The following is a 23768-nucleotide window of genomic DNA, read 5'->3' on the forward strand; positions in this document are numbered from 1 at the left end:
ATCCCCCTTATATGATTCCTAGTGCTAATTCTATTGCTTGCTGGTTTGTGTCCATTCTTTCTCGACTTGTATTTGAAAAAAACCTTCTCGCAGACATTTTCGTTTCAATTCAATTTAACTTTTTTTTGCCAAACGTTGCGCAGTCTCCAGGTGCGCAGTCTCTTAGTGCCTTTTGAGTATTTTCAAAGATAACCAAACTATCATCAATTTCTACTTGGTCAGCGACAAGCGTTCACATGAAATGCTTTCAAACAAACACCCCAGTCAGCAAATTACTTTTTTTTACATCAATTTAACGTCTGTAAACGTTGAATCAATATAAAAATGATTTTATGGCTGGATATTCGATTCGTAGAACCGCATTCCTCGTCAATAGGGTGTTCATGTAAGACTGACTTAAGGTTAGTTTGTTATCATGGAAAGTTCGTTTCCATCGGAAGTTCCAGTTTAGCAACAAGTGTTATTTAAGCGTGGTGTTTTCCATGCACCAAAACTAGTTGTTTTATAACGTTTCAAGCTGGCTTGATTTCGTTAAAGTCTGGCCACTTTAGAGTATTTTTTTCTGCAGAAAATAACTTACATCTTAATCAAATAAAAGTCATCACAGGGTGTAGAGTCAGACTTATGTTGATGTAACACAAAAATACAACAAATCGGAAACTTTTAGGCGTCAATAAGGCTTACGTCACCATTGTAAATATACAATAAACGTCACAATTTGAAGGTTTTGCTCCCCATAAAATTCCAAGTACGTTGTAAATGGTGTATATTTTATTGCGTGTGTATATATCATAATGATACAAACAGACGCTTGTCTAAATTTTTATAGTTAGTATATATGTCAATTATTGTCGCACATGAAATTGAGGATCATCGTACATTGCAATTATTCTTTAAATTATGCTGCGTGCTGGTACGTAGATATTTTACTATGCTTGTGTTCAGTATTCTCTTCACAAAAAGCGACTTTTTGATATAACAATAAATCAGTATATATACTTTTATATGTTTTCGTTGATGCAACGTTACTTCAACGTAAAGTGGTTTTCGCTTTTGTCTCAGTGAAGCCATTAAAGCCGAACAGTCCACAATGGATGAGAATGTGAAGGAGTACTTGAAGCTCTCAGTCAATGCTGACAAGCAGCAAGCCTCAAGGATAAAGTCGGTGTTTGAGAAGAAGAATCAAAGGTCTTCGGCCACAATCGCTCAGGTACGAACGGTTGTTGGAGATTTGCATTAGAATTTCTTTGCTATGTTGTCAAAATAGTTTTGACGATGTTTGAATTGTATCAAACGTTGTTGCTGTCGAATTGTTGCAGGTTGTTGTTTTTATGTGTTTTGTTTACACAAGCTGAAGTACATATAATTGATGTAATATTTTTGTGAAGTATTTAAAAACTGTTGTTTCATTGAAAGTATTCTGCAAAGTCAAATAGCAACGTTAAGATTAAAAACTATGTTGTTGGAGATGCAATCCAAGTGGTAGCATGCTGTTAGTCGTCTTGGAGGTTACTTATTTCAAATACTCGTTGCAGATGCAATCCAAGTGGTAGCATGTTGTTAGTCATCTTGGAGGTTACTTATTTCAAATACTCGTTAATATTATCTTGTTTTAATTATCGTTTTCTTTTTTAACCACTGCAGAAAACTTTGAGGTCTAAGAAAAATTTACCTGAAAAAGTTTCTATGTTTTAAAAATATCTGTGGTAGGTCAGTTTTAAAGATCATCCGATCAATGTCAATGATTCTGTTGAAGGTCACTGACCGTTTTGTTGTTCTTTCGATTGTCACGAGAAGTTTTCAATGATATTGCTAGGCTACTAACTTTACGCCCGAGTTTTTGAACGTGGTGGAATGGTGAATTCGGTTGCAATATCGTTCTTTCAGCTTTGACTCAGCTAGGACTCAGTCAGGACTCAGTCTTGACTCGTTCTCATGAACAACTCTTCACAGTTAGTCGAACATGAATACGGCAATGACAAGCAATGAAGAAGTCCGACAAACATGACCTACTTGCATTCTAGACTTTATCCAAGATGCAACCCGTCGACTGTATGTTGTTGTACAGGCCTGCTGTAAACCGAATTCCATCTTCATGCACCACACAGCAGACATTTATAGAGACAAGGCTTGCAAGAAAAGTTAAATATAAACTAAAAAACTTCAGACACATGTAAGATTGTTAATTGTAGCCTACATTGGAATCGACAACTCGTGGGTACCAGACAATGGAAACCGTGTGTCATCACCAAAAATAATGTGTCATCACCAAAAAGGAAACATATCACGTGAGATGTTCAAGATAAAGCAAGACAAAAGCAGTTTAAAAATAATTTTGTTCGAGCGTTTTAGTCGTCTTTTTGTTCTTTTCACCTGTTTGACTTTGAACTAAATCCTTTGGGACCATCTTTTATCATGCTGCTGCTAAAGCCTCTGTCTTTAAGTAATATGGCCAAGGCCCAAGTTTGATATGTCCATGGAAAGATATGTATGAAACATATTCGGATTGATTACCCCCATTGTAAATTTTTCGATGACTTCACAATGGTCTTTGGTCACGCGATTGTGTCACCAGAAGTGATCAACCGTGTCGCCGAGAAAGTGTGAGCATGGACCGTGCAATCGCAGTTTTGTCACGCACTTTGCGGACGTTTGTTTGGGATGCAAAAGCAATTGCCGTACATGGCCTGTTTTGTTCAGTTTTATTTTCATTACGTTGATGGAGCATCTGCATACTTGGTTTGTGTTATTTGTCATTCCTATGTTGATTCTATCGGAGTAAAACTACGTTAACAAAATATTTAACAAGATTATACCCAACATGCTAAATTTCATTGATTGCACGTTAATCGTTTTGGGCTTGCATCCCAATTCATGGAACTATGTATTTTAATCTCCTGAACATCGAGGTATCAGTACAGATATTGGGAGAGGTCATACTTTATTTGTGTTGGCCTGGTTTAAGTTTTTACCATTCTAATACTTCGACATGACATTGATCACGTTGTTTTCAATCTAATGTTTGGAATCTAATTGTATATAGCCACAGACAGCTTTGTTTTCGGACTAAAATAGACTTTCCTCCTTTTGTTACAAGTAATCATCTCATGTAACTACGCTGATGTATTACCAATGCAGTGCATTGCGTGAGAATGCCCTATCAAATGCTGATTAGGATTTTAATCTTTTATATTTTGTGATTATTGAATTAGAATGCATGGCATTTGTTTAATTTTATCATTTGCAACTATTTAGCAGACCATGTTCTTGAACTACTCAGTTGGAAGAATTACATAACGCAGAGGCTGACATTACTCCTTTTTTTTTTACTCTTGACACGAGAAAGTATGTTACGCGAAGCATGTCATTTCGATACTGTCTCACCCTGAAGCTAATACTGGCGATACTCGAACTTAAACGCTCATATCTTCTGAGATTCACATTGAAACTCTGCGAAATATTTTTATCGTGATCACAGCGAATGTTTGATTTCAAGTTTCAGTTTACCCACCCAATCAGTTCTTTTTTTACATTGAATCAAAGTCTGCAGACGATTTAAAAAAGAGCTGATAGGCTAGTTGGATAGTTAGTGCCTCGGTAAACCTGTTGGCAGTGCCCACGGTAACATTAGCAAAGCCTACCCACACAATTCTTCTCATTTCTATGAATCAGTTGTGAGTTGCAACAATGCACTGTCATCGGAAACACCGCTTTACAACACTGATGCATTCTGTCAGTTACGTCTCTGTTGCAATCTGCTTCATCGTGGCACAGTGGGCGTAACTTTTCTATGCTATTGTGTTTGCAGTGAAGCTTGATGCATGAAAGTTATTCGTTTAAACCAACGTTTAAAAAGGTAGATTTGGTAGAGGCACAACGTTGCAGATCTCTGCTTATGACGTTTTATCGATAACTCGGTGGACAGATTAAGCAAGCTTTGTCGTTTCAACGTGAAAACCATAAAAAGGAAACGCTTGCTTGTCAGTTGGGTTCTGTTAAAAAAAAAGGGTATCCTACATACTGCTGTGTCATGGTCGGTTGCGTGGACGGGTTTGTATTTTGCAATCCTTTTCAATTTTTTTACTTGTATGAAAAGTTGAAAACATACTGCACCGTCCGTAAATGTTGCATCGAGATGGAATGTTGTTGCTATTTAAATTTTTTGGTACTGGCAGGCCCACATGCCTGGCAGAATTTGAGCCGAAATGCTAAAGAGCGAATTGCGTTGACATTTAAGCTGTGCAAAAGATTCGTTAGTTGACACGCAATAGTTGGGAGTGTAAAAGACTGAGCAGAATATTGTTGCAGAAAGGTGGAGCGCGATTTTTATAGCTTGACTTTTGATGTTTTGTCTCAATAAAATTGTTGTCAGCTCTTAACAAGTTTAACCAAGAAAGACGTAAGTTTATTCAGCCGACTAATTTTAGATCTATTTCACGTCTTATGATGCAATATTCACAAAAGAATAGCAGCAAGAAGTGGGACCCAGACAGCAAATCAACTATTTTTTATATTGATTCAACGTCTGCAGGCGTTAACTCAATGTAAAAAAGCGGTTGATTTGCTGTCTGGGGAGTTGCTAATTTGTATCCATCCTGAATATTGAAGATCTAATTCTGATCCAGTCATCTAGTTATTTCATGGTCGATTATAGAGACCTTTTAACTTAATGCGTCTGTAGCCGCCATGCAATCGATTGTTTCTAAACTACATCTCTTCTGCTTGCGAGCTGTCATTCAAACTAGTTCGCGTTTGCCGTAATGCCATTGTAGAATGTAGAATGGACACATCCACTTGATTTCTACTAAGAAACTGAAATTGCTTGCTTGATTGGAAGGTGTGGCATTGAAAAAGAAAAACTGCCGAAAGCTTGGTTCAATCCCAGCTAGCAAATCAGTACTTTTTACATTGATTAAATGTCTACAAACGTTAAATCAATGCACAAAATGACTGATTTAATGGTTGGGGCGTGAACTTGAAGATGCTTTTCAAAAAAGCTTTTGGGAGTTAGTTCAATTGAGTTTTTGCGGTCAACTGAACTACGAATCACGTGCGGCTGTCATTAAAACTTTTCTGCTGGGTGGAGCTAATAAATTCGTCTTTTAGCAGATTTTTTATTGGCAGTTTTACCTTTTTGTTGACAATTCGAATTGACTCAGAAGATTATAAAATAAGACAGGCAAGACACAACAATGCCACAGGGTTGAGCATTACAACAATATATTTTACATATTTACAAATAGTTTTGACAATCGAACGTTTTCGGCTTAACCTAAGCTCTCATCAGGAATCTGAAAATATTTATAAAATGCAATAAATTTCTACTTCTTGAAGGTAACTAGCTAACTGATTGTAAGCAACAAGAAATACGCAACGGTTACAAGCAATAGCGTGGAAAACAAACAGACAGACGGAAAACAAAATTACATTAGAAAAAGGCAACCACATGACTACAAAAGAATTAGCACCACAGAGTACGTGATCCATCTAACTTAGTAAACGTTCGATTGTCAAAACTATTTGTAAATACCAAAGGCAGGCAAGACACAACAAAGCAAACTCTCTCCCGAAACTATATTTGTAAATAATTATGTAAAATATATTGTTGTAATGCTCAACCCTGTGGTATTGTTGTGTCTTGCCTGTCTGTGGTACAAGAAGCAAACTCTCTCCCGAAACCAGATTATAAAATAGCTGTTGAGATCACTAATTATTTCTGTGTTTTTGTCAATTGTCATCTGTGGTGTTTTCATCTGATTTTCTGTGGAGTTGAAATTGAAAGACATTTATGGGGTTTTGTTGTTGCTAGTTCTTTGAAATGTTGTGGTGAATTTCTAGCTATCAAACGTTGTCGTATTGCATTGTTTTGACAACGTTTAGCGACGTTGAAAAAATACAGAAAACCTGGTTTTCTGACTGGTTGTATAATGACTTGGCGGTGGGATGGCGCAGCGGGTAAGGCGCTCGCTTTCCAACCATACAATCCTGGTTCGACTCCCGTCTAAGCTGGTTGTTGAAAAACACCGCTCATCTCTACCCAGGATGTAATAAATTGAGTGGGTGTAGTTTCTGAAGAAAAGGCCGAGAGAAAGGAACTGGCCACCCTACTCTCGTTAGTGCCGAAGGCTTAGTGTAATGAGAACCTTATCTTCATCCCCTGATGCTTGGATCAAGTATGAGACTCACCAATCACCATTTCCACCTTTTCTTGTTTAGGGACGTGGTTACGTTTGCTTTTAGTCTGGCAGCATAACACCAATACAAGTTTTCACCAGCTTACAGATGATATATTTCACGAATCATCTCTTTTGTCTACAACCATTGTCACCCTGTCAACAAACGTACCTATTATGACGTCAAGTCCCTGTCATTAAACGCAGAAAAAAACGTGAACGCGCGTAACGCTTCACAAAGCGGGTACGGTACTTGGATATTTGAGTGGTTGTGAGGTTGAAAAGATTCTATATTTTTCATATCGGTTTTTCAAGTATTATGTTGAACATGAAGCGTAGTCTGCCTTGCTGCTTTGCAGAGGACAAGCACCATAAACCCCAAGCTACCTAAGCTAGACAATCGATACATTTCACGTTGATTCAACATCTGCAGACATTGAATCAATATAAAAAATGCTGCATCGCTGGCTGGGTATGAAATCTGAAACGTAAACCTCTAATCAATCGTATAAATAGAATCGAGACAAGATTAGTAGACAGACAGACGATACGACAGGGGCAGGTAGCATTTCTTTTGTGCTTTAAACGAATGGCAACAGGGCGGGGTTGAGGATATTCCTGATGAAGAAAAAGTTAAGGGTATTGGTAATTGGTATACCAATTTACAGTTTTCTCAGTTTAACTTTCGAGTTAGAAAATTTAGTGCTGCATTAATTAATTTTCTGGCAACGTTGAATCGATGAAAAAAGAACCAATTTTTATAGCTAGGAGGCAGAGCACCTCAGCTAGAAAAGTGCGGTTTGTGTTAAGCTGGTGCAGTACTTGGTTGGTTTATTAACATTACAATAACAATGTGGAGCGAATACTAGAAAAGAGGTTGAGAACATTGGTGAAATTAAATGATATGCAGTTTGGATTCATGCCAGGAAAAGGTACAGTGGATGCTCTGTTTATATTGAGAAGAATGCAGGAGGAATACCGAGAGAAGCAGAGAAAACTATATATGTGTTTCGTCGACTTAGAAAAGGCATTTGACAGAGTACCAAGGAAAGTGATGGAGTGGGCAATGAGGAAAAGAGGTATACCGGAGGTATTAGTGAGAGCTGTGATGTCTATGTATGAGGATGCAAGAACAAAAGTGAGAGTTGGATCAAATTATTCAAACGAGTTTTTTGTGAAGGTTGGTGTACACCAAGGATCAGTTTTGTCACCTCTGATATTTGCTATTGTGGTTGACGTTGTAACTGAAGGAGTGAGGGAGGGGTTATTGAGTGAAATTTTGTATGCAGACGACCTGGTCTTGACAAGTAATAGTATGGAGGGACTGGAGAGAAAGTTTGAGAAATGGAAAGAAGCATTTGAAACCAAGGGTATGAAGGTGAATCTTGAAAAAACAAAAGTGATGGTGAGTGGAGCAGAAGGAACAGTTGTTGAGAGCAAAGTAGATCCCTGTGGAATATGTGGCAAGAGAGTGATGAGAAATTCAATGCAATGCAAGGAATGTGGAAAGTGGGTACATGCAAGATGTGCTAATGTCAAGAGAGCCGCAACAAGATTGGCGAAGTGTTTTGTTTGTGGGAAATGCAGTAAAGGAAGGAATGAAGTGGAAGGCCATGATGATGAGTTCTGCCATGGCATCGAAACAGTGACAGACTTCTGTTATCTGGGTGATCGGATAAATGGAAGTGGTGGATGTGAAGCAGCGGTGACAACAAGGGCAAGATTGGGCTGGGCAAAGTTCAGGGAATGTGGGGAAATGTTGTATGGCAGAAAATTCTCACTAAGGATGAAAGGGAAAGTATATCGGAGCTGTGTGCGGCCTGCAATGCTATATGGTAGCGAGACATGGATATTGAGAGAGAGTGAACTGGCAATCCTGAGAAGAACGGAAAGGTCAATGGTGAGAGCAATGTGTGGGGTGAAAACGAGAAGGGAAAAAAGGACTGAAGAATTGTTGGATATGCTAGAGATGAGAGAGACCATAGACCAACTGGCAAGGGCAAATGGAGTAAGATGGTATGGACATGTGATAAGGAGGGAGGAAGGAAGTTTTCTTAGAAAGGCACTAGATCTAAAGGTGGATGGGAAGAGGAAACGCGGTCGTCCAAGAAGAACGTGGAAACAACAAGTGAAGGATGAATTTAAAAAAGTCGGACTGAAGGAGGAAGATGCAAGGGACAGGGTGAAATGGAGAAAAGGGATTAAAACAATTGCTGCGCGGAAACAATCGGCCACCCCCACTAGTGGGGAACAAACCGACGATGGATTATGATGATGATGAATAACATTCACATGTCTTACAAATCCAACTTTATGATTCGTTTGAACATGATCAGAGGTTGATTCAATGCAAAAAGAACTTGTTTGACAGCTGTTTATAGGTACTGAAAAACAGTGATCCCAGAATTTCTTGATTGGTAGGTCTAAAAAATCCACAAGGTTTTGAGTTTGGTTGATGTTGCCTTATTAAGCTGCATATCCTTAAGGGATGGGTGCCCAGTCTCCAACTTATGACATCTCAAGAAAAAAAAGTCTTCGGACCCAGACAACTTATAAATTGGTGGGTGACGTAATCATTAATCGACTTAACGTTGAACTAATGTTGAAATAGTGTGATTTTTTCAAAGAGTAAGAAAGTTTTTTGCATCATTCATAATTTATAAGGTCAAAAAGTAAATTAGTTGAATTTTTTTGTTTGGAACTCTTCTATTCGATCAATAATTGTGTTTCAAATTAAAAGGCGATTAACTCGATTGTACGTACGGCTAGGCTACTTTATCAGGTGTTAAATCAACATTATATAACAAAATGTAATAGTCAAGACAACCGTTGTACCGACTGATGTTCACTTCTTCAACTTATAATTGCAACGTCGTCGGTTCATGACTCTTGTTGTCTAATGTCTATGTATAACTCTATGTATTGTCACGCGTAAGGTGATTGCAGACTAGTATTTTATTGTTGTGTATACTCACACCTGCTGTCTTTTGTGTGTCTTACTTTCGCTTATCCCAGTATCAAGTCAGTTCTTTTTTACCATGATTTAACGTGTGCAGACGTTGAATATAAAAATCTTCACTTTGTATTCGAATGCTTTCAGTTGTTTCTGCATGACTGTTTGAACTGGGAAGTTTATCTCAGGCAATGTTCAGTTGTGATGACCAAGCATTTTCAGCTGAACTTTGCTGACTTTTAAATCGAAATCTCTGACGGTAAATGCAGTGCTTTTTCACAATCAGCTTTCTTATTTTCTGTGATGAATAAAACGTACACGATAATGTTCGCCGAGCTTGTTTGAACACTTTGCGTAAAGAGATTAGAAATATAGAGATTGTTTTGCTCTGTCAGCCTTGAGTGCTTAGACTTAGAGGTTTCACCCTTTACATCAATTTGAAAAGTCACCCACTTTCAACTCGGTGGACTAATTCCTTACTCGGTTAACTAATAAAAATGTATTCTTTGCATTGATTCAACGAGTGCAGACGTTAATTAATGTAAAAAGGTTGGGTTTTGCTAGCTGGGAGCTCTTGCTTCGTCACTTTTTTCCTCCGCAGTTATTGATCATGCATCAAAAGTGCATATTTTTAAAAGTGTAACAACAGCCGTCTACAGCCACCACCGCTTCCTGTGGCAATGATTAATGTATTTCTTGTAATAATAATAAAGCTGCATGATATTTCATGCCCGCCTACATATTGCGTGGTTACACTTTGCTGTAGTTCCTATTGAGTCTTCCAAGGGTTGTTGATAGTCTACAAACTGGTATTTCATTGTTTTGAAATGTCTCCACTTAGTCTTATGTAATATGCGCCGTTGTATGGCTCCGTGATTTTAATTTAGTGTGAATCTTCTTTGCTGCCATCCAATAATATTGCCATCGAAATTTCCTCACACTCAGCAAGTCGTAATGACTCACAAAGCCACCAACCACACCTTTTTACATTGATTCAACGTCGGCAGACGTTACAATGTAACGTCAACGTCAATGTACATCAATCATCAATGTTAGAAAGAATTTATTTCTGACTTGGATAGTTAAACAAAATGATGTGGGATTTTTTTTATCTTTCTTCAGCTGCAAAAGAAGCTTGACTCATACCATAAAAAGTTGAAGGAGACCGACTCTAACGGTTCTGGAAAACAAGGAAGATTCCGGGATGTTGGCGCCAACATCCGAGACTTTTCCGGTGGAGTTGTTGGAAGTGTCAAAGGAGGACTTTCCGGTCTTAGTCATGTAAGTGTCCTTAACGAGAGCCGTTTAGCGATGAAAGTGCGTTCTCTTTCAATTTGATGGAAACTGAACTTGTCTTGCAGTTTTCATCTCTTACTATCTATTCAACGTCTACAAATTTGCTAAATTATCATTTTTTACGAGTTAATCAAGTGTACAAAAATACCTTTCTTTTTTGTTGTTGTGGCAACAAGGAAGAAATAGCAGTTAAAGCTTGCTGTAGTTTCACTTCCATTCATTTCGTAGATTGTTTTCAGTTAGCAAATCAGTTTTTTTACGTTGATTTAACCGGAACTTAATTGTCAAAAAGAACGGCTATCTTAACACTGGATATCTGAAACTATGATCACAGTGGGTTGTCGGCACGGAAAATGACTTCTTAAAACTACATAAAAAGTTGTTAGATTTTTGTATAATTTGGTTCTTCTCTTTGAACAGTCAACCAAGGATGCAGCTGTTGCCATAGTTAACAAACCAAAGGACATCTTCGCCTCCAAGTTCTCTAAGAATCGGTTCGGGAGTGCTGACAATCTTCCTGCGCTGGGAGATGTTTCCATACCTGGTGGGTTTTCAATAGTCCCTTTGCTGTCAATCAAATTGCCTTTAAATCGAAACGTAATGAAACAGATCCCTTGCACAGTGTATGCTTCAGCTTGATACAACGAAAAAATCTTCTTTGGAAAGTTTCATGCTTTTGATTGTTCAATTCTAGCCTATGGTTTGCAGTCACCTACAAATTCGCGTATGGTGTATTGATTGGAAACATGTTGAAATATCAAGCCTCACATGCTTAATTTGTGCGATTGCTTGTGAGTTTTCACCCTGTCTTAGAGTATTGAAATCGTGCTACCACAAAATGTAATCGTGATGCTTTCGGGTGACGAAAAAAGGTCATGCATAGTCTCTTGCAATGACGTCAGTACGTGAGGATGGAATAGTACACAAACTTCGAAACGCAATGAATAAACGTTTGCCTACCGTCAGTTTATGTAAAACAACAACTGAAGAGGTGCCAATAATGCTAAGTCATGCAGAGGAAAAATCAGTCGGTTGTACTTAACTATGTTTAGGTGGAGGCAAAAAAAAGCTTGTCTGATGTCTAACTGTGGTAACTACTTCAACTTGGCTTTGTGGTATAAGTATATTGGCTAGGTGCAGCTGTCACCATTTTGGTCTGCACTGTGGTCTGCGAGAAAGTGGTGTATTTTATTAATACTTGATAAATGTGAATCAAGTTTGCTTTACGTATTTTTCTGAAACATTTACGTCGGTGATAATACGGTTGAAAAAAGAATTCGCCTTGCTGAAAAAGTGTTGTCAAAACAAACTTTTGATTTGTCTGATGGCTTTTTCATTTTTCTGACCAAAACATTTCTTCAGATTACCACGGACGCTACGGAAGCACCGATGGGATCAGCTCAACGTCAGGGTCGGTTGAAAACATTCCATCCATCGGGTCCGTAGGGCTCACTATGGACGAAACGGTGTCTAACGGTCGGGCGTCGATCACCTCAGCTCCAGACAGCCCCACCCGAGACTTCAATCGCCGGGTGGAACAGCAGCGATTGCAAAACTGGTCTGGTCAATTGACTGGTCAGTTGGAGGCTCTCAAAACAGAACTTGAGGTAAAATCTTTATTTTATTTACTTTGTTTCAACGTCGTTGATTCAGCGTCTTGAAAAGATTATTTCCATCACGCATTAAAGCGGTGATCTGATCATGAAATTTTCAACGGTTCGAGAAAAAGTTTTCTCTGCCTATATAACGTTGAATGGTAGTTTTATAATATATTTCTGGAAACTTCCTTGGTTTCGTATTATCTGAATTATTTTTAAGGAGAACAAGAAATATCAAAAGCACTTGGAAGAAGAATGTGAAGTGAAGAAGAAGCAAGTCCAAGACACGTGCACTCGTATCTTAGAAGAAGAAAGAATACAGTGAGTTTCGTGACTGGTGGTGCTAAGCAGACAGAAAATCAGCCTTTTTTACATTATTTCAACGTCTGCAAAACGTTAAATTAATGTAAAATGGATTGATTTTCTGTCTGGGTAATTTTACACTCTACAGCGATGCAAGCGACTCTTGCTCTTTATTGGACGCTGAGATTGTAAAATGACGCTGAGAAAAGGTAGAATCGCAACGGTTTGTTTTTACTGGCTGACAAACGAGAAGCAAGGCAAATGTTCCAATCCTCTCATCTCCATAACTGCATACTTGCAAAATAATTTGTTGCTGACCTGTTTTACGCTCTCTTTATTGGTTTTTCCATTGTCATGTTCACAACTTCATTTAAATCATGAAGCGTTGAATTTTGTGTACGCGTTTGATAAAGAAGCATAAAGCCAGCGAACAAAACGTTTTCTTTTTACTTTGATTTAACATCAGCATATGTTGAATCAATGTAAAATTGACTGGATTACCAGTTAGGAAGCGATCCGAAGAAGCTTAGAAGCATAGTCACAATTCGGCTCGTTCAATTTCAGTTTCGAAGACCAAATCAACGACCTCGCTGAAATGCACGAGCGGGAGATATCAAACTTGAAGCAGGAACTAAGTAGCATGGAGGAAAAGATTGAATATCACGCTCACGAACGGGCGAGGGACACGCAGGTGACGTTGTTTTCTTGTGCGAACGTAATTCTTTTGTTGATTCTATGTTCTTGAACGTTATACTGCCAAATGCTCTTTCTGATTGCTGCGGAGAAGCGCTGCAAGGTTTGTGTTTGTTAAAATTGCGTAAAATTGATTGCAATTGTCCGACTAGTTTTTTTTGCGTAAAACGTATTGCGACTGAACATTTACCAGTTGGAATGCCAACTCTTAAAGTAGCCTGAGAGAAAAGCGTGTTCAATTTTAATGATTTTGACTCACTCACGTCGTCTACCGGTTAACAAATTATATATTTCATTTTGCTAGGAGGCGCTGGAGGCATGCCAAACACGCATTTCTAAAATGGAACTGCAGCAGCAGCAACTGGTATCTGTGTCTGTCGACAGTTTCCAAAATCAAAACGCTAAAGCATTGCTCGGCAAATTGATCAATCTCCTTCTCTCCGTTTTGGCAGTTCTCTTGGTCCTTGTGTCCACCCTGTCTCGTATTCTTATGCCTTTTATGAGGTCTCAGGTAATTATAAGACTTTACGCGTGGAGATCTTGTTTGTGAATAGAAATTGTTAAAACAGCTAGCGAAGTGGTTTAAGCTTGACTATTTTTTTTTACATTTTATTGGGTTGGTTTCCTGGTCAATGTAGCACTCATGTTTGAGCAACGTTTCACTGTATTTTTACTCAAACAAAAAGATTACACTAATTTGCTATATTTAAAATTACATTAGTGAAATACTGTTCCCCTCTTCTAGCTGAAACTTTTATAAAAACGTTGAGGCGTTTTTTATGAGAAAGTTTTATGTTAGCTTTACTTCAAATTAGATTGACCAAAGCAACTTTTTAACCGGAAGCCTTTTATTTTCTCACAGGGCCGGTTACTTGCCTCTGCTGTAGTAATCATATCTTTTGTGGTAACCTACAAGAACTGGAATACTTTTCTTTCGTGGTACGAATCAATGATGGGAAGATAGTCTTTGTCGAGACCGGTTCATTCCGGTTTTAACCTGTTTTGTGTTTTTGCCGTGGATGCGAAGTAACTGCAGCTTGCCTTCTGATGTGGTTCAAGTAGAGATATAGGAACACTTATCTTGCTACCTACTGTATCTTTCATTGCAATGTTACTTGCTGCCAAGTTGACACTGGTACAGGAAACGGTCACCCCGCTATTGTGGATGTGCACAAGACAAGAGACTCCTGGACCCTAGTTGTATGCTGTGGTGCCATCGCCATTGATGGTAGTTGGGTTATCACACCCAGGAAGCAAAATTCAACGTGTGCAGACGTTAAATCAATGTAAACATCACGCAATTTGCTGTCTGAGCAAAGGTTACCCTTTTCATATCGCTTCAACCTCGTATCTTTGAAAGGACGTGAAAAGGGAGTTAAGACGTGTTTGTTGAAAACTTGTTTGTTTGTTCGGTTTGCGTTAGTTTTGTTGAGCATGCGTTAATTCACTTAACTGTAACTCGCAGTGCAAACAATGTCAAATACGTTAATTCAACGTTTCTTGTTTCACCAAGAAGCGGCAATGTTTTGGTTTGAAAGTGCTGGGCGTTTTTTCATCGTTGTAACGCAAAACTACATCATTTACACTTTGCTTTATAGATCGAAGAGTAAACGCAAAATATGTGGAATGTAATTTTGTTTTTATTTTGTGCAAATAGTGCTTCAGAGCTACGTCGAAGCTCCGTATGATTGGAAACTGCAAATTCACCTTTTCTCTCCTTTTGGTGCAAGCGATTTTCTGCCGAACAAAAATGGTCCTTTTATTTGCAGACGTTGACTTAACCTGTGAAGAGCCGATGTTACTTTGGGTATCTGCCTAAGCCTCTGTTTGACGTTACGAGGCTCAAAATTGATGCAAAAACTGATTGAGTATTACTATCGTACTAACATTTCGCCTGTGTAATTCAGTTTGACTATGCATTTGAAAGTATTAGGTTCGTTGCTGGTTTGCGTGGTACCGTGTTTAGTCAATTAGGGTATGACAACTACTGTCCTTCTCACTCGCGTTTTCCTCATTTTGTAACCCATGTCAATGGCTCATAGTTGTTTTTTCCCGTTGTTGTTATTTCCCAACACTGTGACAGTTATCACCCAGACATCAAATCAACCGATTTTTACATTTATTCAACGTCTGCAGACGCTATTTATTCAACGTCTGCAGACGAATGCAAAAAAACGGTTGATTTGCTGTCTGAGTATGGACCACTTGTAATTCACACGCACGAGTTTTCTGCGAGCGTGTGGCTTTTTCCATGAGAAACGATTCCACCAAACCATTACTTCACTGATGGCGAATATTAAAAATGGCATGAACGTTTAAAGGCAGTATATTAGCTACACGCAAAATCGGTTTTCTTTGTTCCTTTGTTTTTTTTTCCTATTTCCAATTAGTTTTGCATTGTTTTTCACAATGTTTCTGAAGCCGCTGTTACAAAACTTGTTAATCTTGGTTTCATCAAATTGCAATTCCCATCCCTATCAAAGAAAGGAGCATCCCGTAGTCAACTTCGTGCAAAGGATGCACATTGTGCAACATGTCTGAACGCTGATCCCCTCACCCTTAATAGAGTAAAACACCTAACTCTTTCGTTTTAAAAGTCGAATTGTTTTGTGTTGAAAACTTTATCAAATCAGCATCTTTTTGCGCCGTAAGCCAGTTTCAACCGGTTCAAATCACTTCTATTGGAAAATAGTGGCCTCGACGGAAGCATTGTTCAATGTCCACAACACATCTTAAGTGGTTTGGATCACTCAGTAGACGTGGAATCAATGTAAAAATGACGGATTTTCCTGTCTGGAATGTGTATGATAAATTGATAAGTCTCCATCGGAAGCATCTCATCGCAGTCTTGATATCTTTTGTTGTGGTAATTTATTACATCAATTGTCTCTGAATAGTTTTTTCCGTTGCGATTGCTTGACATTATTTAAAGGGCAAAACTAATATGTGCATTCGAACAAAGTTACTGATGCCGAGTTGTTGAGGAATCTCAGTTCGAAAATCTGTCCATTCCTATAATTTTGTTGCTAGGTTTCAAACCATATCTCTCTCCCAAAAATTAAACGTTGACGTTTCATTTTACTACCCTTTGTTAGCATTAACCAAACGTAAAATCAATGAAAGTTAACGCAAAATTAATATTGTGATTCAGCTTTACTAATTTATGTCGTATTTGTTCCATTTACAGCCAAATGTTTATTTTTTGCTTTATCTGACGGAAACAATTATGATTTTGAATTTTTGTGGCATAAAACTTCACCTCTTTCAAGTGATTTTCATGCTGAACCCACTGCTGAAAGGTAAATATGAACTGCAACTCTGTGTATCAGCCATTGCCACTTTGCTTACTTCCTTGTGCTGCCAGGCCTATATGCATCTGAATTATTGAAAACAAATAGTCGCAAGACCAACCCAACCAACAAATCAGCTGTTTTTTTTACATTGATTCAACGTCTGCAGGCGTTGCATTAATGTAAAAAAACTGATTTGTTGTATGGGAATAGTTTTAAGCAGTCGCCCGATCCCTGGCCCAACTTCTAACTTTCTATTATTTTTTAGTATTTTCGGCATCTTTTCGCAAACTTTGAGCGGACGCTCGACATTGGCCGTCATCTGATGTTCTGAAAGTCACTCTACATTTTGATGTTTGGAAGTGCAAAATTGTCTACTGTTTATTATTTGTAGGTTGTTCAATTAAACTATTTAACTTTGTAACCAGCTTATGGATGAATTAAGAAGAGAAGCATGTTTATGTTCAACCCGATCCACACCCATTAATCAAATTATGTTCTTTCTGTCTTGAAATTTATAGGTCTAGTTTGGTAACACTCAGGTAGTTTGTCAAACTTTTTTCTAGATCCGCTACGAGACTACGATAGTATTGATTAATTAATTACCATTAACTGAAACGTTGTTTAAGAAAAGTTAGCAAAATGTTGAATAGAGTGCAGAAATTAGGTAGGTTGCAAAGCAAAAACGTCAAATTTTTAAGAATGTAACGTTAAATACGCCAGACCTCAATAGGTTACAATGGAAAACTGACTGCTCTGTTGGTGTGACGCTGGGTTCTTGAAAAACCAGAGTTTCAAAACTTAACCACGATCAATTGATATGTTGTCTAAAAAAGAACATGTCTGTATTTTCCATCTGTCTTGACAGACGCCATTGAACTACATGATGGCCAAAAATACCAATTGTTGTTGTACCAGTTTGAAAAATTACAAAAAATCTCCCTGAGGGCACGAGGCCATTGACAAGCTCACCGACTACAACTGATGCGCTGTGGCTTCGTGAATAATGTTGCAAAGTGTGATGGGAAGAGTCAAGTTGTGAAGGTTACCTTTAATAATGCGTTTCAAGCATATGTAATAATAGACTTACCGATAGCTACCACAAATATTTGTTGATATCTGCTTCGTAAGGGATTTATTAGTGAAGTTCAGAAGACTGTCGTTTATAGAAAAAAAGTTCTAGAATTGAACACTGGAATGAAGCAATGATGATATCATTACCAGCCGTTTTGGCGTTATGGCAGATGATAGTAATCAAGTTATCATTATCTCAAAAAGTCATTCCTCTTCTTGTGCCCAAAGAAAGAGAAGCGAATTTGCAACCAATTACTTGTAAGTTTATTTGTCCACAAAAAATGAAATTGTGATCCTGCTAATCACTATAACGTATGTTTAAATTATCTTATAACTTAATATGTAGCTTTATTTTTGTTTCATAATTATTAGCTGGTCATCAGCGTGTGAGACATATATCAAGCTCAGCTCTCATGCTGCGACTACGTCACCGAGGGCATTCAGTTTGCTTACCTTGATGTTACTAGAAAGGTATACTTGTGGTAGTTTAGGAATAATAAAAGGTTGAACAAGATTGTAGAATGAGAACTTAATCCTGGCATTTTTCGCATAGCCTACTTATAAAGTGGAGTATTGGGTAGACTATTGTATCATAATATGGTACAATATGACCTGCTCTTCAGAGTTAAGTAGTATTTGTTTTAGTTTTATGTGTGATTGTAATATGGACCATCTTGGGTCTGGTACAAATAAATAAAAACTTTGAACCACTGACGCAGGCTGGTCACGGAGATTGACAGGGTGAAGATTTCGCTTGCTGTTGAACCATGTGTTGAACCCAATTTTTTTCCGTTCATTATGTGCCGTTGAATGGACAGCTGTCCTTAAAATTCATTCTCAATTTTTAGTAAAAACGACAAGGCATTTAAAGGTAGATGCGACAAAATGTGAACGTTGCTACGGTGCTTGATATTAAAACAGGATAATCAGTTTAAAATTAGGTAACTAGGCAGCCAACGATCGCAACACTTAAAAAGAATTTTAATATTTAGAAAACGAAGAGAAACAAAATTTAATATAGGCTAAGTAAAAAATGACAGAAACGAACTAAACGTTATAGACAGCATGTCGATCGGCCTTTGTGCGTTCTCAAGAGTGCTGATGGTCGTGAGGGGAACACTCTTGGTGCGTTTAGCTCTCATGGAAAAGAACAAAGTAGCCAAGAAATTCTACCGTAGGCAAAGCCATTTCAACTCGCAACGCACCAGGCCTGGTAGGACTAACAAAATGGTATAGTTTTTACATTTTGTTGGCCAACATCTAGCTTTTTTTTTAAAGATAATAATCCTTCAATTATGTCCCGTTTAGTGGAGAATCGAACCAGCACCACTTGACTTTGAAATTTTGTTTGTTCATAAAGTCGGATACGTGTTTTACCAACTGAGCTATTTGCATTTACTTTTGTAGGGAATTGTGTCAAGAGAGTGGAAGCATCAAAGAAATGGAAGTTCTTGCAAAGCAAAGGTTACCCGAAGCTTTTAAATGTGAAAGAATCCCGCTGCTCTTGGAAGTGAGTTGCATTATTTGGATTTTGGAAGAATGGCCTAGACAAGTTCAACTTGACCAGATAATATCTAGAGATTATAAATTCCCACGCGGCAACTATTATAGTTTTGATTTAAACAGCCTTCCTTGACTTATGAACAACAGAACGAAGCTATAACAGCAGACGAAAAATTTGGTTAGCCTATAGCCTACTTATTTTCATACCAGTTAGGCTACTCAAATGTTTAATTTTTTTGTTTCGTCTATATCCAAGACAATTTCAAGGTTACAATTGTTGTACTGTATTACAACAAAAACATGCTCTCTAATGTGGATTTTCATTAAAATCAATAAAGATATGGCTGATGAAGAGCAACTGGCAATAGTGCGTGTAAGAAAGCCATATAAGCCATAAAGAAATAAAAGAATCAAGCTCAATCGGGGCTTGACCACTCACCTCCGCACCTCTTTTGCTAACGCCTATGCCTGCAAGTGTTTATCATGCCGAAAATCGTGGTCATCATGGGGTTGAGTTATTTTCGTTCAATCACATTTAGGTAATATTTTACATCTAATATTACGGTAGGTATACTTATTATTCTCTAAAACCTTTACAGCTTGTTTCACCCTAAAAGGGAGAGATCATCATAAGGTCCTTATTCAAATAGAATATTCTACATTCTTTATAAGCTCCTTATTCTATTTGAATAAAGACCTTCTGATGATTCCCCTTTTAGGATGAAAAGGCTGTAGAGATTTTGGAGAGTAGTAACTAGGACTATATTAGATGTAATTTGCTCTGCTTGACTTTTTACTTGGCATTGAGCACTTTTTGTAGCATTAATAGTAGGCTAAGAGTTATTTATTGTTTTAGGCTTTTAGCTAATATTTTATGTTTTAAAAATCATAGCCTACACTGTTATTGAATGGCTTAGCTATAAATAAGATTTCCTATTTCCTTTTAGAGTAATAACCGCAAAAGGGAGCCGAATAAAGTTGGCTTTTCGTGGCATGGATTTGTATGCTGACGACCCAGCCCACTGCTCTGCCAACTACGTGGAAATTATTGATGAAACCCTGAAAAAATCACAGGCTCGTTACTGTGGGAAGTCACTGCCAGGGGATATTGTGTCTCATGGTGCGGAAGAGTAGGACATTGACTTTATATATATGCTACGATATAAGATCATTGAAAGAGTGGATGACATAGGCCTACTTAAAGCGATGTGTTACAAGCTTTCGAAGCTAACTGCATAAATATCTTAAAATTATTAAGTTTGACCAGCGTGTATTCTAAATAAATGATTTTTTTTTTGCCAAAACTTTAACGAGTTCTTAAAATTTCAATGCTTTTCGTAGACGTTTCTTAAATTTAAGTTTTCGTACACTTTTACATTGACTCAGTAGCGTATTTAGGGGGAGGATAAAGGGCAATGGTCTCCCCTTAATGATCAGGAAAAAATGATAAAATAAAAAACTTGCAAAAAAAAAGTTGTAGCGCAAGACATAATTGCTTGGATGATTCATCCTAGGGAGTGGTGTATGCATTTTGCAATGTAATTTGTCAATAATATTCTGAGTTTCAAAATCTACTTCTACTGTAGTTTAATCTTAATTACAGTAAGTTAAAACTATTCAATTAAGCAAGCAATCACTGGTATACACTGCATACAGTAGCGGCTCGTCTGATGGTGCTGTGGTGCTGCAGCATCACAAATTTTTCTGCGTTTATAAAACAAATAAGAGTAAATAAAAAAATCTATATTTTTATATCGTTTTTATCTTGTTTGGGAATTTTTTCAAATTATCTGTCTAACCTTGCCGTTTTCTTTCAATCTACTTCAAATATTTTTAATGGCCACATTTGGTGCTAAAACGAAATCAGCTCCACAGCAGAATCGAATGACTGTTTTGAAAACAGCTCAAATTTCCAAAGTATGATGCAGTCATTGATATATTTGCCAAGCGCAGCCATCGCATTAAACTTTAAATTGTCATTGCGAATTGCCGAAAATGTTAAAAAGGTATTCGAGGTCGGAGGGACTAACTTATTTTTTATGTTCTGAAGTGTTTGATATTTTTTGTTGGTTCATTGATTGCAACAGTACCGTAACTTACTTCTTCGGATTCGCTCTTGAATTTGGACCCCCTATCTAACGGTATTCTGACGGTTTCAGCTAACCCCCTCCCCCGTTCTGACGCATCATATGACATTTTGGTATAACTCCTTCCCCTATTTAAAGGGTCAAACAAGTATAATTTTAACCGATTAGAAAAAAATTGAACCAATTAACAGCTATTTTATCCAAATTTGAGCTTTCTGTTTACTACCGTTGAGACTACCCTCAGATCCTCATTGGCTCCAGCTGCCGAGTCAGCCGCTACGCGGCTGACTGAAACAATGTCTTGCCCCTCCCCCCCCCTAACAAACTTTCTAAATACGCCACTGCATTGACTACATGATCTTTTACATTGCACTAACTTTTAATAAGGTTAAAAAATTTTACGTGGTTGCCAAAGCGATTTATGACTTCTAGTTTCCCCCATTTCTACAAGGTCTTTGCATCAACCACTTTGCCTAAATTCTAAGGTAATCAACAGCTAAAGTTGAACTAAACGCGCTTGAGATTAAAATTCAAATTTTGCCGACGGCAAAATCTAGACTAGTAGGCTATACTTTCAATGTTCACAATCTTGTTTATAAAACAGTCTGGCAATGCCTTTTCACTTGAACTGTTAATGCTCTTTGTGGTCATGCTGGTATGTTTTCATTACACTATCGAAGCAATTATCCGCCTAATGCATGAATATTGAAGAACCGAAAGCTAACAAAGTTTTGTAATCTTTGTTCAAATCATTATGATAAGTTATGGCATATTGTTGCTGATACTAGTTTTTCCTTACAATTATATAGGCCTGCTGCAAATAAAACTAATGAAATTTTAAGTTACACGACACTTCTTTTTCAGGAAATAAAATTAGAATTGATTTTCAAGCTCAATCAGGAATTGATACGAGCACAAAAGGGTTTAGCATTGCCTTCGCAAGAACAAGTGATGCTTCAGGATTTTATAGTAAGTTTTTCATCTTCTACTTGTCTCCAAAAGCAACCATAATATTCACGAAAGATATAATTTTTTAGCATTCACTTTTGGCATAAAGTCAATGTATCTAAAGCAGGTAGCCTTCATCTCTGCTTTTCAACGTCTTTTGATTTTTCCGAGTTTTAGAGATTTATAAAGAAACTTTTTTTGTATTTTGGCAACGGTGATGCAGCCTATAAACATGCTAGTTGCCTTTTACACCAATAAAAGTTTAAGCTGTGTTTAATTGAATTTGTGTCTTCTTGTAGAAAGGCAATCGTTTGGAAAGCGTCCAACCCCAAGACCTACGAGACCACCGCGCAGGTCTCCGCCTATAGTTGTCATAGATTCTGAAGGTGAGAGCAAAGTGCAGTTTGCTGTGGAGTGTCGATAGAGCAACAAATTTTGATGAAAATTTTAGTTAGCTTACCTACCCCAGCAGGCTACATAAATGCTAATATTATGTCATGCCTGGCCTATGATCTTGTAACAAAAAGCCTACAAGCTTGTTTATACAAGCTAAGTAAAGTTTTTAAGTTCAAATGAGTAACTGCAATTAATTTCACTCTAGCAAGTATCACATTTTATATTCTGCAGAACTATTATATTCAAGGATTTAAATCAAGTTGTAAGAGGGTTAGACAAAAGTTTGGGCATCAAATATTTAACTTTAGGCTGCAAGTAAAAACCTTTTACTGAGATGCAATAAAACTAAAGAAATGATTCCATTTGATATTAGGCTCCGGTACTCTTGCCACAACCAACACATGATGAATTGACTACTTGAATTCAGTTTTTATAGATTTAATTCTTTACTTCTTGCAATATTGCGATCTCCCTTACATAATTGCATAAGAATTAAGTCATTAATGGACCATTTATTATCGTTGCCTCTGTAATGGGAGCAATAAAAATATGCGCTGCTTAGAACTATCAACTTTTAGCCAAATTCCAGCAAGTGCTTTAAAAATAAAAAAAATAGCCTACATTATCAACCTTTGTAGCGTTTCACCATTTTCATTTTGTCAACTTTAACATTTTAGTCATTTTCATGTTTAACTGCAAACCTATGTTAGGACTTGAAACCCTTGTCATACACGTTTTCTTCTAACAGATTCTAAAGATAAACGAAGTAGTGGAGGAGGAAGCACTTCTATAGGAGCAATTATTGGAATCATCATTGTAGTCTTTGCTGTTGCCATCATTGGATTTTTTGTTTGGAAAAAACGCAAGAAAGTGATGCAATTTATGGTGGAAAGTGAAAAGAAAACAACTTCTTCTTCTTTAGACGCATACCCTGCTCCTCCTCAAGTAAATATAGGCTAATCAGCTCCTTAAATAATGGCAATAATCACTTTGATGACAATTTCTAAAAAAATTTATGCGACTTTTTAAAAACTGTACTGAAATGCTGACCGAGCATCTGATGAAAGATAAAGATATATTTGTGATTGGTTTGCATGTATTTCTAGTAGACTGAAGATTCATTTTAAGTAAGTAGGCTACTATAAAACTACCGTAAAGTTGCTTCTTGTCTGTTCAGAACAAAGTCGATCCTTTTGAAAGAATCATGGAGGTAGTTGAGCCCTATCCTCCACCACCATCAGAACAATCGGATATTCGATCCACTTACGTCAATTGTCAGGCTCCTCCTCTTCCTCATAAAAACCGGGTACTCCCTGGAATGAAGAACAAAAATTTTCTAATGCAAGATGATGATATGATGCTAGGATGCAGTTCGCGAAATCATGGATCTTCTGCGTCGGTGATCAGTAGTCGCGTAAACTTTCCACCGCGATACACATCAAATCCTGGTTACA

At 37.5% G+C, this 23768-nt stretch overlaps 2 protein-coding genes across 3 annotated transcripts in view; both read left to right on the forward strand.

Moving 5' to 3' along the window:
• LOC145766473 (transmembrane and coiled-coil domains protein 1-like) overlaps positions 1–16728 on the forward strand; it is a 46596-nt gene extending 29868 nt beyond the window's left edge. For both annotated transcript variants that reach the window (XM_082578193.1, XM_082578192.1), the window contains 8 exons: positions 1063–1210; positions 10249–10407; positions 10843–10966; positions 11785–12029; positions 12241–12341; positions 12888–13014; positions 13321–13527; positions 13879–16728. In XM_082578193.1, coding sequence (XP_082434319.1) covers positions 1063–1210; positions 10249–10407; positions 10843–10966; positions 11785–12029; positions 12241–12341; positions 12888–13014; positions 13321–13527; positions 13879–13980 — 1213 coding nt within the window. In that variant the 3' untranslated portion in view covers positions 13981–16728. The remainder of the gene's footprint in view (positions 1–1062; positions 1211–10248; positions 10408–10842; positions 10967–11784; positions 12030–12240; positions 12342–12887; positions 13015–13320; positions 13528–13878) is intronic.
• A 786-nt stretch (positions 16729–17514) lies between these two features.
• Positions 17515–23717, forward strand: LOC145766573 (uncharacterized). Its single transcript, XM_082578291.1, has 8 exons — positions 17515–17638; positions 18788–18890; positions 19831–20003; positions 21835–21939; positions 22218–22304; positions 23063–23259; positions 23492–23620; positions 23679–23717. Exons 1-8 carry the CDS (start codon positions 17515–17517, stop codon positions 23715–23717), a joined length of 957 nt encoding a protein of 318 aa, XP_082434417.1.
• The last annotated feature ends 51 nt before the right edge of the window (positions 23718–23768 follow it).

The sequence above is a fragment of the Aplidium turbinatum genome, chromosome 3 (genome assembly GCF_918807975.1).
Source record: "Aplidium turbinatum chromosome 3, kaAplTurb1.1, whole genome shotgun sequence".
In the NCBI taxonomy this organism is placed as follows: domain Eukaryota; kingdom Metazoa; phylum Chordata; class Ascidiacea; order Aplousobranchia; family Polyclinidae; genus Aplidium; species Aplidium turbinatum.

Coding starts and splice junctions, on each gene's coding strand:
- LOC145766573 (XM_082578291.1), top strand. CDS start 17,515: ATGATATCATTACCAGCCGTTTTGGCGTTATGGCAGATGATAGTAATC. Junction 20,004..21,834: donor AGGGGATATTGTGTCTCATG/GTGCGGAAGAGT, acceptor CTTCTTTTTCAG/GAAATAAAATTAGAATTGAT. Junction 21,940..22,217: donor TGATGCTTCAGGATTTTATA/GTAAGTTTTTCA, acceptor GTCTTCTTGTAG/AAAGGCAATCGTTTGGAAAG.